At 37.5% G+C, this 14,524-nt stretch overlaps 1 protein-coding gene across 2 annotated transcripts in view; it reads left to right on the top strand.

Moving 5' to 3' along the window:
• chst8 (carbohydrate (N-acetylgalactosamine 4-0) sulfotransferase 8) overlaps positions 1-14,524 on the top strand; it is a 180,675-nt gene that overhangs the window by 51,465 nt on the left and 114,686 nt on the right. For both annotated transcript variants that reach the window (XM_085164335.1, XM_085164325.1), the window contains exon 2: positions 4,787-4,980. In XM_085164335.1, the coding sequence (XP_085020461.1) occupies positions 4,821-4,980 (160 nt within the window). In that variant the 5' untranslated portion in view covers positions 4,787-4,820. The remainder of the gene's footprint in view (positions 1-4,786; positions 4,981-14,524) is intronic.

Raw genomic sequence — 14,524 nt, 5'->3', positions numbered from 1 at the left:
GTAGATACATACTGAATGCATTAAATATATGAAGCAAGATATATGGAATTGTGTGGCAAAGAAAAAAAATTATAAATAACTCTAAATATGTTTTATATTTTGTCTCATTTGAGGACCGCCCCAAGAAAGGAAGACCTAGGGTCACCAACCTCAGAAATTGCAAGTTAACAACACCTCAGATTAGAGCCCAGATAAATGCCACACAGACTTCCAGTAGCAGATACATCTCTACATCGATTGTTCAGAGGAGACTGTGTGAATCAGGCCTTTATGATCAAATAGCTGCTAAGAAACCACTACTAAGGAAAAGGAACAAGCAGAAGAGATTTGTTTGGGCCAAGAAACACAAGGAATGAAGTGCTGCACCAGATGGCCTGGCATCCACAGTCACCTAACCTAAACCAAATTGAGATGTTTGGGATGAGATGGACCGAAGAGTGAGGGCCAAAGGGGCCAACAAGTGCTCAGCATCTCTGGGAACTCCTTCAAGACTGTTGGAAAACCATTTCAGGCGACTACTCACTTGAAGCTCATTGAGAGAGAATGCCAAGAGTGTGCAAAGCAGTAATCAGGGTGACTATACTAAAGAATCTAAAATATAAAACATGTTTTAAGTTATTTCACTCTTTTTTTATTTACTACATAATTCCCTATGTTTTCATTTGTAGTTTTGATGCCTTTAGTGAGAATCTACAATGTAAATAGTCATGAAAATAAAGAAAAAACAAACTTTTGACTGGTAGTGTATACAATACGAAACAAACCCATATACTTCACGCTACAGATGTGTGTTTGCACGCAAACGTGGTGACATCTTACTGGCTGTTGAATTACTGTAGCATTGACTCACATTTGATTATTTGCTTGCATATTATATTTGAATGTCTTGCTTACATGGCTCCTTGTTTCTTTTATTCAGATCTCTTTCCTAAGTCATAGCTAAACCTAGCTGGAATCCATGAAACAGATGCAAAAAAAAGATATAAAACAATCATTTTTTTTCTTTTGCCAAGAGCTGACGAATCCTTTGAGAGTTTCAGTATCAGTGTTGAAGCACCAGAATCATGTGTGTGAAAAACCTAATATCCCTTGTGGACACCATCTGAATTAGTTCAGTACTCCTACTTTAGGTGGAACACTGTTGTAACAGTAATGGATCACTGGCTGCATCTGCACTGATGATGAAATGCCAAGGCCCATTTCAATAAAGGCTTACTTCACCTGACCATTTTTAAAAAAAAAGAAAAAAAAAAAAGATTTTTGTGACACAAAAAAAATTCCTATTCCTTGAAACACAAATGCACCCATCTGCATTCTGTGTATTTTCTCTTATTTTTATATTTGATCATTTTTTATTCCAAGTTGATGTTTTGATGTCTTGTTTGTCACTGTTTGTTACCTTTATTATGTAGTGAGATATTGTTATAAGTCCCTCTGGATTTCTGTTTCTTTTGCATGTTTGTGCTGCATTCTTTTATTTATGTGTTTTATCATCTGTATCAACAAAAGTCCAATCTTGACAGAAATCTTTGTATATTCAAGAATCGCAGCAAACACGTGTCACAACTGGTTTTTGACACTCATTTATGGTTTTCAGTTCTGGTATCAGCACATGGTGCAATGTGAAAGTCAAGTTTTTGACATCCCTGAAATAGAGCCAATTTTGTTCTCTGCAATGGCGACACATGCTCGAGTAGTACCACAGCTCATTTGCATATTAATTTGAAGACAGATGCTACGCGGTCTTTCTGCTGTGTGAACAGACCTTAGAACAGGTCTGCGCCCATGCCAGTCCAACTGGAATTGTGTTTACTTGACTCTATCCTTACAAACAAAACACAGATTTCTTTATTTGGAAGAATTAGGTGTTCTCCATGTTGAATTTCTAAACAGCATTAATTTGTCTGACTCAATTAACTTTTTTTTTTTTAACTTAAATACCTGAATAGGCTGGGGGTGTGGATAAATACCCTGGCTTATTTTGCCTTTGTGAGTCTGTAATCTAGCGGAACTTCTTATGCTGTCGATGTGCACACAGATACCCAACAATTCTGATATAAGTGCTATAATCAGGTTTAAAATTATAGGACTCTATCTTGTGTTCATTTAAACGCAATATTAATCTTCATTTTCAGGCTGCATAGTGGAAAACATCACTCTGATTAGACACAAAGGTCTATGTGGACTGTTGCTGCATTCATTAAAAAAAAAGGTTCAAGGATATTTACCAATGGTGGAAGAAGTAAGTAGATAATTTAGTTTAGTAAAAAGAAAAAGCTGTCCAATAGGCCAAATATGAATTACTGTGGAACTTGTCAGTTTTAGTTTTCAAGGTGTGCTCTTACACAACTAATTCCAAAATTCCTCTGGATATTTGGATATTTCTGAATAAACCTGTAACCAATTAGAGCAATGAAATGCATAAAATAAAAATAAATAAATAAATAAAATGAAAATGTAAATGGACTATAGCATGCAGGGATGTAATTGTATCAAGCTCAACACACATTAGATAAATGGTTTTGATTGGCCCAGCATGGTGAAGGCCTAGTGCAAATCTGTGTGAACGGGAGGGGGCCAGATGTATTCTGCCACAACAAATTAAACATGAGTGTTCAGATTTGTTTGGTTCCAGGCTAAAATGCACCATATAAAAGTACTCCAACACAAGGAAGCATCCTGCAAAATGCACTTGTGGGAAGCAAAAATGCAGAAAATATGCAAACTTTAAAGAATCCGTATTATTGGGGTTTTTTTGTTAATCCCTTCCTTTGGTGTATTTTCATGATTATTATTTTTTTATTGACGTACTTGAACAAGACCAGCATTGTGGGGGGTTTTGGAAGTGGGAGTTTAAAGAGACAGAGGCTACTGTGGGTATAGTTGCACTGGAACATACAGTGGGGCAAAAAAGTATTTAGTCAGCCACCGATTGTGCAAGTTCCCCCACTTAAAATGATGACAGAGGTCAGTAATTTGCACCAGAGGTACACTTCAACTGTGAGAGACAGAATGTGAAAAAAAAATCCATGAATTCACATGGTAGGATTTGTAAAGAATTTATTCGTAAATCAGGGTGGAAAATAAGTATTTGGTCAATAACAAAAATACAACTCAATACTTTGTAACATAACCTTTGTTGGCAATAACAGAGGTCAAACGTTTACTATAGGTCTTTACCAGGTTTGCACACACAGTAGCTGGTATTTTGGCCCATTCCTCCATGCAGATCTTCTCAAGAGCAGTGATGTTTTGGGGCTGTCGCCGAGCAACACGGACTTTCAACTCCCGCCACAGATTTTCTATGGGGTTGAGGTCTGGAGACTGGCTAGGCCACTCCAGGACTTTCAAATGCTTCTTACGGAGCCACTCCTTTGTTGCCCGGGCGGTGTGTTTTGGATCATTGTCATGTTGGAAGACCCAGCCTCGTTTCATCTTCAAAGTTCTCACTGATGGAAGGAGGTTTTGGCTCAAAATCTCACGATACTTGGCCCCATTCATTCTGTCCTTAACACGGATCAGTCGTCCTGTCCCCTTGGCAGAAAAACAGCCCCATAGCATGATGTTTCCACCCCCATGCTTCACAGTAGGTATGGTGTTCTTGGGATGCAACTCAGTATTCTTCTTCCTCCAAACACGACGAGTTGAGTTTATACCAAAAAGTTCTACTTTGGTTTCATCTGACCACATGACATTCTCCCAATCCTCTGCTGTATCATCCATGTGCTCTCTGGCAAACTTCAGATGGGCCTGGACATGCACTGGCTTCAGCAGCGGAACACGTCTGGCACTGCGGGATTTGATTCCCTGCCGTTGTAGTGTGTTACTGATGGTGACCTTTGTTACTTTGGTCCCAGCTCTCTGCAGGTCATTCACCAGGTCCCCCCGTGTGGTTCTGGGATCTTTGCTCACCGTTGTCATGATCATTTTGACCCCACGGGATGAGATCTTGCGTGGAGCCCCAGATCGAGGGAGATTATCAGTGGTCTTGTATGTCTTCCATTTTCTGATGATTGCTCCCACAGTTGATTTTTTCACACCAAGCTGCTTGCCTATTGTAGATTCACTCTTCCCAGTCTGGTGCAGGTCTACAATTCTTTTCCTGGTGTCCTTCGAAAGCTGTTTGGTCTTGGCCATGGCGGAGTTTGGAGTCTGACTGGTTGAGGCTGTGGACAGGTGTCTTTTATACAGATGATGAGGTCAAACAGGTGCCATTCATACAGGTAATGAGTGGGGGACAGAAAAGCTTCTTACAGAAGACGTTACAGGTCTGTGAGAGCCAGGGATTTTCCTTGTTTGAGGTGACCAAATACTTATTTTCCACCCTGATTTACGAATAAATTCTTTACAAATCCTACCATGTGAATTCATGGATTTTTTTTTCACATTCTGTCTCTCACAGTTGAAGTGTACCTCTGGTGCAAATTACTGACCTCTGTCATCATTTTAAGTGGGGGAACTTGCACAATCGGTGGCTGACTAAATACTTTTTTGCCCCACTGTATATGATAAATATTTTGGTTTTTAAGGATTAAATGTTTCAGATTTTTTTCGACTCTGACAATGCATTATTAACCTGTACATTGCATAATATGGACACTATTATTTATTTAACACTGATAAAACTAATGAGTTGATTGCATTTTTTTGTTTAGTAAAGGATGAGCACATTTTAAATATACAGAAATATGGTAACTAAGAGAATATATGTTATTTTCCATCAGTGTAAAGAAATGAAATCATGCAAAGAAATGAAAATACTCACACTTTCTTTCATTTTCCTCAGAACTTATTACATTAGCATCTGACTGTGCTGCATCATGCTGTGGATGAAGTGGAAGATGGTGGTGGACTCCCTGCGTGGACGGAGAAGGAGACTGCCCTGTTCCCTCTGGTTTGTCCTGCTCTTCGCTGCCGGAGGTCTGGTTCTCTTCATCCACCAGCAGGCTCTGTCAGAGATGGTCCAGCAACAAGGCCCAGGTTAGTCTGTAGTTTCCCTAAAACAGATTTAACCAGTATGGCTTTTACGTTTACTGATATTTTCCCATTTTTAGATATTCTGATTAGCTATTTTTTGTATTAACCTTCTTTACTCTTAGGATTTGTGTGTGTGTGTGTGTGTGTGTGTTCCACTGTATTTTCTCAATAGGCTTGAAAAGTTCTCAGAAACCTTTTAGGTGGTTTTTTTTATACAAAAACTGTATAAAGTACAGAATAAAAGTAACTTCAAATGCTTCAGTCACAAATCCACAGTCATGAATTTGATTATCACATCCAAAAATGGATAACCAGTAGGTGTATAGTGTCAAAATCAAAGTTATTGATCTAATCAAATTAAAATACTTTAGGCAATAGGAATAAGCAATAAAAGCATAACATTTCATTTAAAATCTAAATAACTGAGGCCCTCACTTTACTTTAGTGAGTGTTTATGATTCATTGATAAGAAAGAGAAGGGAAAAAATGGCATCCATGAGAAAGTTCCAAGGCAAATCCCACTGCGCTGCTAAAAGAAAACAAAGGCTCATCTCACATATGCCAAAAAAACCCATCTTGATGATGCTCAAGACTTTAGGGAAATAGTCTATGGACTGTCAAGAAAAACACTTTGGTTGGTTTGAATCCCCTTACATCGGGCATAAAAGTAACACAATATTTCATACAAAGAACATGATATCAACTCAAACATGGTTGTAGTAATGTGATGATGTGAGGCTGCTTTTCAGCTTCAGAAACTGAAGCCAGCTTTAGGCAATCCTTGCCAAAGTGACTGAAAATACTACATTCAGATAAACAGAATTGACTTCTGGATTAAGCTGGGAGAACTCTCAATAATGCAGATATACACACCATGCAATCAAACTGGGAGACAGAGGTACATTCCAAATCAGAAAGTAGATTGCATGTATGAGCTGTTATATTATTTGCTTTGGTTTCACTAAGGAGCAGAAAAAAAAGATGGAGAGAGAAGCAGAAAAAAACATTTGTTCCCCAAATAATACCTTTTTCATTCCATCTCATAGAACAAATGGTCAGTTTTCAATCCTCCTCAAGAACAAGGCTCTATATTCAATTTCTAAATGAGTTAAACCTTTATCCTTGCAAAGTGACCCAGTGCCATTGTGCTTGGCACTCAGCGTTAAGAAGATTGGGGTATAAGCAGCCATGATGGAAGAGTGTCCTAATCGTGTACAACCGAGCTGCTTCATGTTTCAGAAACAAGAGATCAGCTGCATACATATGCACAGCTATGGCTTATGCTACAGTTTCAACCAAATGAGAGTGTCAGTCACATTTTTCTACTGCTGTTGGAAAAATCTACGAATTTCATTTTAACTTTGGTATTTTTATTCAGAGACTAAAGGGTGATGTTTCACCTTGTTTTGATTCCACAAAATCACCACTTTAAGAACCATGTTCCAGTTGAAATCAAAAGACATCTTCTTTTTTTTTAAATTAACAAAGTCATTTGTGACATGTTCACAGGTTTTTGATCGAAGAAAATTATGAACCAGTCAAGGGAGCTCTTTGGAGATACAATCAACATCACCATCAGAGAGCCTCAGAGTCAGAGAAACTGTAATCCACTAAGTAGGCTATCTGCACTATCATGTGTCAACAGCACTGTGAATCATTATGAATATGAGTGGTGTCACACTCCACAGCAATAAGAGCCACTTAGCCAGAGTGGAATCTCTCCAACTCTCTAATATTCCCCTGATTGTCAGATGCTTTCAGGCACGGTGTCAGGTGGAAAAAACGGGCATTTACAATGACAAGCAGGACACACACAGAAGCACACATGCAAGACAAACATTCACATTATGTAGAAACACACAAACTATGACAGCCAGTATTCAATATTCATGAGAACTATCTAACCAAGACCAATAAGAGCTTGTAATGATTACAAGAACCAGATGCTTTGTGAAATCTGGTATGAAACTGTGTTGGAGGTGGACCATTACTTTAAAGGAACAATATTTTTCAACAAAAGCACAACACAGTTTGAGGAGGATTTTTTTTTTAAAAACTAACAAAAAAACAAAAACGTCGATATAAAACTATATATATGAATTTTAGTAATATTATTATATTATATTATTATTTCTAATGTGTAATTTTATTTTAGCCATGTTGCCAATCTGAGACATGATTTCATTCTTTCCTTTAAATTAGTACCCTGGACAGGTTATCACTCTATTGCAGGGCTAACACAGGCAGATGGACCACCATTTAGACTCACGCTCACACCTATGGCCGATTTAGAATTGCCAGTTTACCTAACACTTGCATGTCTCTGGACTGTGGGAGAAAGTTAGAGTAACCAAAGCGAATCCACGTGGATACCATGAAACATGTAATTTGAAACCAGGACCTTTTGCTGTGAGACAAAGCTGCTAACTGCTTGCGAGGTAGCATAACATTAGCAGCATGGAAAGTGATAGGAAGACAGCATCTGCAGACTGTTCAAGTTTCTTTTAAGTGTTCTTTAGTTTCTGGCGTGCCCTTTCAACAATTGTTTCACAAAACATAAGAACCTGGTAGTCAAAATCTCACCTGCTTTATATAGAATTCCACTCACATCTGAACCTCATTAACCTCTACCATTGGGAAAATAGGGTAGACTAAATAACACAGTCTAGACAAAGAAACCGGAATAAAATCATTTTTCCACTTAATAAACTCATTCACCCAGCTAAACGGTTTGAAAAGTCAATCTCTTCACTTAATCTGACTCATGAGGTTATTTTAAATGAAAAAAAACCCCCACAAAAGAAACACCTTAATTTGGTTACACCCAATTAACATGATCAATGACATCATATCCTATAAAATCAGGAAGTACTGGGGCGGCCCTTCCCACATACCTGTTTTACACATAGGACCTGCTCAAAGGAACACACATTGGTAAGTATAACCAAACTACATAAACAAATGAAAGATTCAAATCAATTAATGATGAAGTGACATTTAGCTTTAAGAACATTTGCACAGATGAAATGAATATAACCAATGCTACCACAAACACACCCGGGATAGTATGTAGAGCCAAGGTTACATGTGCTGTGTTTACATTAAAGCATTATGATAGACTATAAGATAACAGAACACAAAATAACAATATATGCAAGTGACAAATGGTAAATGAATTCAGTACTAGCCACTTTGTCACACTGCTCCAAAGTTTAAATATTTTAAGTTGTAGATATTTAGAGTTACTGTTAATTTTTATAAACTTGAGTAAAATAACTATTCATTTGAAATTTTAGAAGAATTTTGAAACTGATTATTCATACATTTAGTATAACGACATAAAGAAATGTAGAATACACCAAAACGGAAAAAGGCAATTCTAGATAGCTATACAGCAGAATATAAAAATAATTCTTAAGAAATAGAAACTCTAAGCAAAACTAAGTACTGACTTAAAAATTTAGATATGCAGCAATTTTGCCATTGCCTTATGAATTTGGAGGTCACACAGCAAAAACAATTTCTTCAGTCTGACATAGTTGGGCAGCAACTAAATCAAACGAGGCTAAGGAAAAAGGTTGCAACTTCACAGTTACACCTATCAAATGTCAGTGCATATGTTTTTAAACTGATGATTATGTACTGGGGAACAAAAGTGTAGTTTTGGGATCTATGATTAAATAAAGAGGTGAAGTACTGGTGTGGTGCAGTACAGGTGGGTGGGAGTAACATATTTAAGGCTAAGAAGTCACTAATGACCAAGGAAGGTATGAAGTATATTCCAGCGTCCTCCTATGCCAGAATGATTAAATACATAATGGCTAATATGTATTTACGTGTAAATGTGTTGTAATGTCTGTTTAAATGCTTTCCCGTGATTATTTTCATGTTGGCTTGAAATAAAATATCTCCCTCTGCTGGTACTGCAGCTTACTGCAACTTCTGCCTGCATAACCATTTCAAACTTCGGAGAGGCAAAGCTAGAAGTAGGCATGGTGGAGTGGTGTTTCTATTACATGCTCTGCCATGATACTGGGTTGCTCTATATGTAAAATGGAATATAGTAAAGATGAGGTACTCTAAAGTTAGAAGACACAAACAAGGCTGAGCTCCTTATCCGCACACAGTACTATGCCGTTACTACAAATAAGGGTTTGAAGTAAAAGGCTCCCAACATGAACAATTAAAGAAGGTGGAGGCTACAATCTTCCTCAAGTGAGTCAATGCTAATAAGTGGCAGCAGCATGTCCTTAATGAGTTCTCTCTTTTGATTAGTAGCCATCTTTTCAAACCAGCAGTGTATGTCTTATGATTCGTTTTGCAGCCTAAGCACATCCTTTTATCTCTTCTACTGTATCACTACTTGGAATTGAAGTAAGAATTTCACTTTACTAAATCATGCATGAGAGACTGTGTGCTGTATACAGAACACAGTGGCTACACAGTGTTCCCAGCCCCCTCGCTAAAGCACAATAAGCAAGCAGTATCTTTGCCTTAAGCTATGGTGCTTCACCCGAGCAGAAGCTCATATCTAATAGAGCAGAGTTATAATACATTGGGTGTCAGCTTTTATCTGCCACCCCCTCCTTCTCCACCTCTTTATTTGGCTCACACTGTACTTAGGAGCTTTGTATCCCATGGTTTAGATGGCCTGCACAATGGTAGCTGAGAAAACTGCTCTTTAAATGGCCACAGTCATCTCCTGAACACTCTGAAGTAATTGTTTAAGGACAATTGGCGGAACAGCATCCAGTTTTACAGGGAGAACAGACACCTGAAGAGGTTGCAGTTCAGATAAATTGTCTGCACAAAGTTACACCTCTAGGCATTTTTCCAATGAGTCTGACTCCAGCTGCTTCAGGGAGTGGAAGGTTGCCCTATGTTTCACCTCAAGAACCCCAACACAGAGCAATCCACAGATGAAGAAGTAGAGCATCAGCTGCTGCTTGGTTGCTTGTGTATTTATTGGTAAGCAAGTGGCTAAATCTCAGTTTAATTGATAGTAACATGCTATATGCTAATGTTATTTTTTTTTTATTTAAAAAAAAACCCTTAACCTTAAAACACTTAAAATCCGCAACTAAAGAATTGCTTTTAGGACTTTTTTTTCTGAGAGGAAAAATTGAAGATTTTAAGGGTCCATTTCTGAACTTAACTGAGTTATCACCATTTACTGGGTGGCTAGGATGGATGTTAAAAACATATTTTAGTAGAGAAGATATCATCACTACCTTTGATCTTGTTTCATAGTGACTGGCTGATGTTTACTGTAACTGTGGAGTGGGATGCTGGTAAAGGCCAAGGTCTGAAAATGTCAGTCTCTACCAACTGCCTTTCCATGAATGAAGTTAAAAAAAACACCTCTTTCCTTTGAATGCCATGATAAATTTAAGCCCAGTCCTGACAACGAAAGAAAAACAACTAGAGGTGTTTTTTTTTGTGTGTATATATATATATATATATATATATATTACATAAATGCAGATGTTTATACAGAATGTCATACACTAGGGTTGTAGCAGTACAGGAAGCAGTGTTCAAAAAACTGTGAGATAATGTTTCTTCTACAACATATTATAAATATTGTCATAAATATTAGGCAGCATGCACACAATACAAATGCATGCAGTTTGAAAAAATCAGAAAGGTAATACATAAAATGTGAGAACATCTTCAGATGGGAATAGTTTTTTATAATCATGTAAAGTGTATTTTGAAACACTACGACTTTCTACAGTAAATAAAAGCAAGGAAAAAATTAATTTGCCTTGGCCATCCCTCTTGTTTATCCACATGGACCTTGCCAGGAACTGGGCATATTGTTTCACGCTTCAAGGAAAAACTTGATCTCTCTGTCAGAGTCCCAGTAATCCCCTAAGCCTTTTCTGTTTGCATAGTCCAATTTAGCTGTCTCTTAATGTAATTAAATTGTGCTGATGACCCTAGGTGCAGAGGAACTGCACTGTGCTTGTAAGCAAATCCACCACAGGATGGAAAATCGCACTGTTATATTATTCCATTTTTCCATTATTTGATGCGTGTGTGCAAAGCTCCTTTAAATAAGTCTGTTTGTGTTGTGTTGGCACAATCCCCTCCATTCCTCCCAAAGCAGGAAGATTGAAAAGCATTGGAAAGCAATACTTGGCAAAGCCAACATCACAGTACTTCTGAACAACCTTAAGTATAAAATTTCCCATAAAACAGAGTGCATTCTGTCTCATGAGCAACTATGAAAACACACCTTAATTGAAATTATGTACAAGTGCTAACCTGCTTAGTGCTAGGATCACATGACATCTGGCATTAGGCATATGTGGATATCCTGGAAACTATTTCAGCAACTGATTTCCTGCAATCAGTTCTTCCTTTTGCTGTCCACCTCAGGGAATGGAGAAAACCTTATTGGGGGCCTCTGGGGTGCCCTGAAAGGGAAAAAAAGACTATTTTAAAGCATGGGTATCAGGTGCCTGAATCACCATTTCACTAGCGTCTTCCAGACCTAGGTCATGTCTATTGGATTTGAAATGGAGCTGCTCAGAGGCAACTGCAAGGTCATGTGGTTTTCCATTAACATTAATGCCCAGTGTTATGCCATGGGAGCCTTGCAGTATAATCTGTTTACCCTGCCATCTGATCCTGCTCACCAGTGGCTTCACTATTTCAGTCTGTACAAATAGATTTGATATTATTTTTTGCATTCCTGCTCTAACAGAGGTCAGTGTAAAATAAATAACTAAATAAATAATCATATCTCACTTTAATGTTTGTATGTACCCTATCTCCTCTTTAACGAAGGCCTAGTCTCATCAAAACTGTGCACAAACATCAAGCATACAGCGATTGTTAAGATCTATGATTTTTTTTTATTTTAGATTTATTATAAATCCAAATTCTTTGTTGATATTTAAATGTGGTAATACTATCGCTGCGTTTTTTTTTTTTTAACATGTCACACTCAACATAGGACGTCCATATATGAGTTAACGGTCAGCAAAATTTTTGTCCACAATGGAATTTAGTTTGAGTCACAACTAAATACAAAATGAAGATAGAGTGCTATCAGTCTGACAAAAACCTAGTAAATACAGTTGTAAACATAAATTAAATAATAAATAAACATTACTGTAGAGTTCTCTGTTGAACTCTTCTTCACTCTTCAAAGTAAAAAAAACAAAACACAAAAACAAATTTAAAACAGCTGATGCTGTGCTATCCAGAAAGCCATGAAAAATGAAACACAAACCCAAAAGGAAATTGGGAGTGGAAACAAGCAAATAAGGGAGAGGATGTTGATTAAAATAAAAAAAGAAGAAAAACATATGCTGTGATCTTTCTTTCAGCTCAGCGGAGTTGAGGATGCATCTTTTGAGCCACTGACAAGCAAACAGGGTTAGAGTCCCTGCTGAGCAGAAGAGCATGGCTTGGCCATCCTGCTGTTGGTGGTGGGGCTTTCAGGTTGCCCTTTTCCATAATACCACGCTGGGTAACATTATGAACTCCAAAGGAAATAAAACAGAATGTCGCTGAGCACCAGGTGGATCCAACAGAGAGGCTCATTTTTGAAAATTTCTTTGAAGACAGTAATCACAGATGTTCCCTCTTGATGCTGTCAGTCTTCCTCAAGCTATGTCACACCAAAAACTGAGGCTGTCTCTGTGACTGTGTTGTAAAATGTGGCATAATGGAATAATTGGGAGAATTTCCTACCAAACACTGGTTGGGATTATTGTTTTCTGTTCATTTTGGTTTTATTTGCTTGTTTTTTAACATGTGTGATGTAGGTCACACCTATGTGGATGTGATTTACTCTAATCCAGCTGCCAGCTATTTGGAGTTGAGTACTAGGAGGAGATGATTAGAGTGTTCGAAGCCCTTCTCTGTGTAGGAGAGAGAAAGTTGGAAACCTGTGTGTGGGGAGAGGATGCAGGTTCGCTGTGGAGCACAGGAGAAGCGGGGTTCAGGTGGTTTGAATAGGAGACCTCAGTTGTATTGAGAAAAGCACACCTTTGAAGAAAATAGTTTTTTACCTGGCTGGTTCTTTTTTGTTAATCTGTTTTATTGGAAGGATGATTAATTTTTAATTATCAAAAATTCACATATATATAAATAGGAATATTTTTTTAAAGGACTGGAAACTGCCTGTAGGAACCTCTCTGCTAGAGGTGTCTGAAGAGGGAAAGTCTACTGTGCAATTAGGAGGTGACAATCGTAATGGTGGAAGCAGCTGGGAGTTGTAATAGAAGTGATTGAGAGTTGCACTCCCAGACCAAAGCATGGAAACTCATGCAAGGTCCATTAAGTTGGATGGAAACTCTTTCTTAGAGTTTCCATCCAACTTCAAATCAATATGCTTATTGATTGCTTATACCTATGATTGACCCCTCCTTTTTTTTGACAATAACCGGGCTGATAACTCTTTGTCTTTAACAATGGAGCTGCAAGCCAGAATTACACTCCAATCCCACATGTTCACTTTGAGAAAAGAAAAAAAAAAGTTGTTGCATACCCTATTTTTACTGTGAGTGTGGTGATTTTCTCCTGGTCACTTACAGAACTTACTTTCTTCTTATCCCAAAGTAGTTTTTGCTCACTTTTTCACAACTCAACGCTAAAGGATTGTTTTCAGTAAGGCAGTTGCATATTTCTGATGAATTAATTTCATCAGACAGCATTGGTGTGATGCATAAGCTTCAGCTTGTCTTCACTGCTATAACATATCGGAAAAGCAGAAAACCATGTCTAAAGCTTTAAAATATGCTTTAAAATTTGAGCTTTATAGACATATTCCATAAGGCTCTGAATGCTATAGATAGGAAGAGACATACAAAGATAAAGTGGGGGGAGACAGAGGTTATATAACTACTGCTCTCACCAAGGAGACATTTTGTTACATGAAAAGAAAAGCAGTAATAAATGCTCAAATGTTCAAAGTTGTTGAACTTATCGTTTGCTTAGTAAGGGAAGATTATGAAAGATTAGATTATTGTTAGCAGTATTATTGATTCTCTATTAAACATGACAACAGGACATCTAAAGATTAGATCTGTTATTTAAAGTTATAATCTGTTTCTATGCAATGTCCAAAAAACAAAACATTTTTTCCATTTTCACAGATTAATTATTTTTGATGCAAAAACACTAAGTCCCAAAAAAAGGTTTATCTACAATTGAATGGGCTTCAATGGGAATGCTTGTTGTGAAATACCAAATAAAGGTCAAAAGGTAAAGTAGAATATTTAATGTTTGTTGGTTAAACATGATGTAGTAGTAGTAGTAGTAATATTAATAATGATAATAATAATAATAATGATGATAATAAGTGCAAAATGTGACATTTTTGCCAAAAACAGAGATTAAAGAGAAGAAAAGCTTCCACTGAACAGTTAGTCTGTATGAGCTATATTATTGTACACGAAACATACCATTCTCCTCCCCCATTATAATCATGGATATTATTCTGGGAGGGACTCCACAGGATTGTTCCCAGAGGACAAGCCCTGTCTGAGGAGCACTGATCCATCCCTGCAGACTGAAGCCAGTGTACCCA

This window comes from Neolamprologus multifasciatus, chromosome 1, assembly GCF_963576455.1.
Source record: "Neolamprologus multifasciatus chromosome 1, fNeoMul1.2, whole genome shotgun sequence".
Classification (NCBI taxonomy): domain Eukaryota; kingdom Metazoa; phylum Chordata; class Actinopteri; order Cichliformes; family Cichlidae; genus Neolamprologus; species Neolamprologus multifasciatus.
Note: the sequence above shows the minus strand (reverse complement) of the source record. Positions and strands in the feature narration are given on the sequence as shown.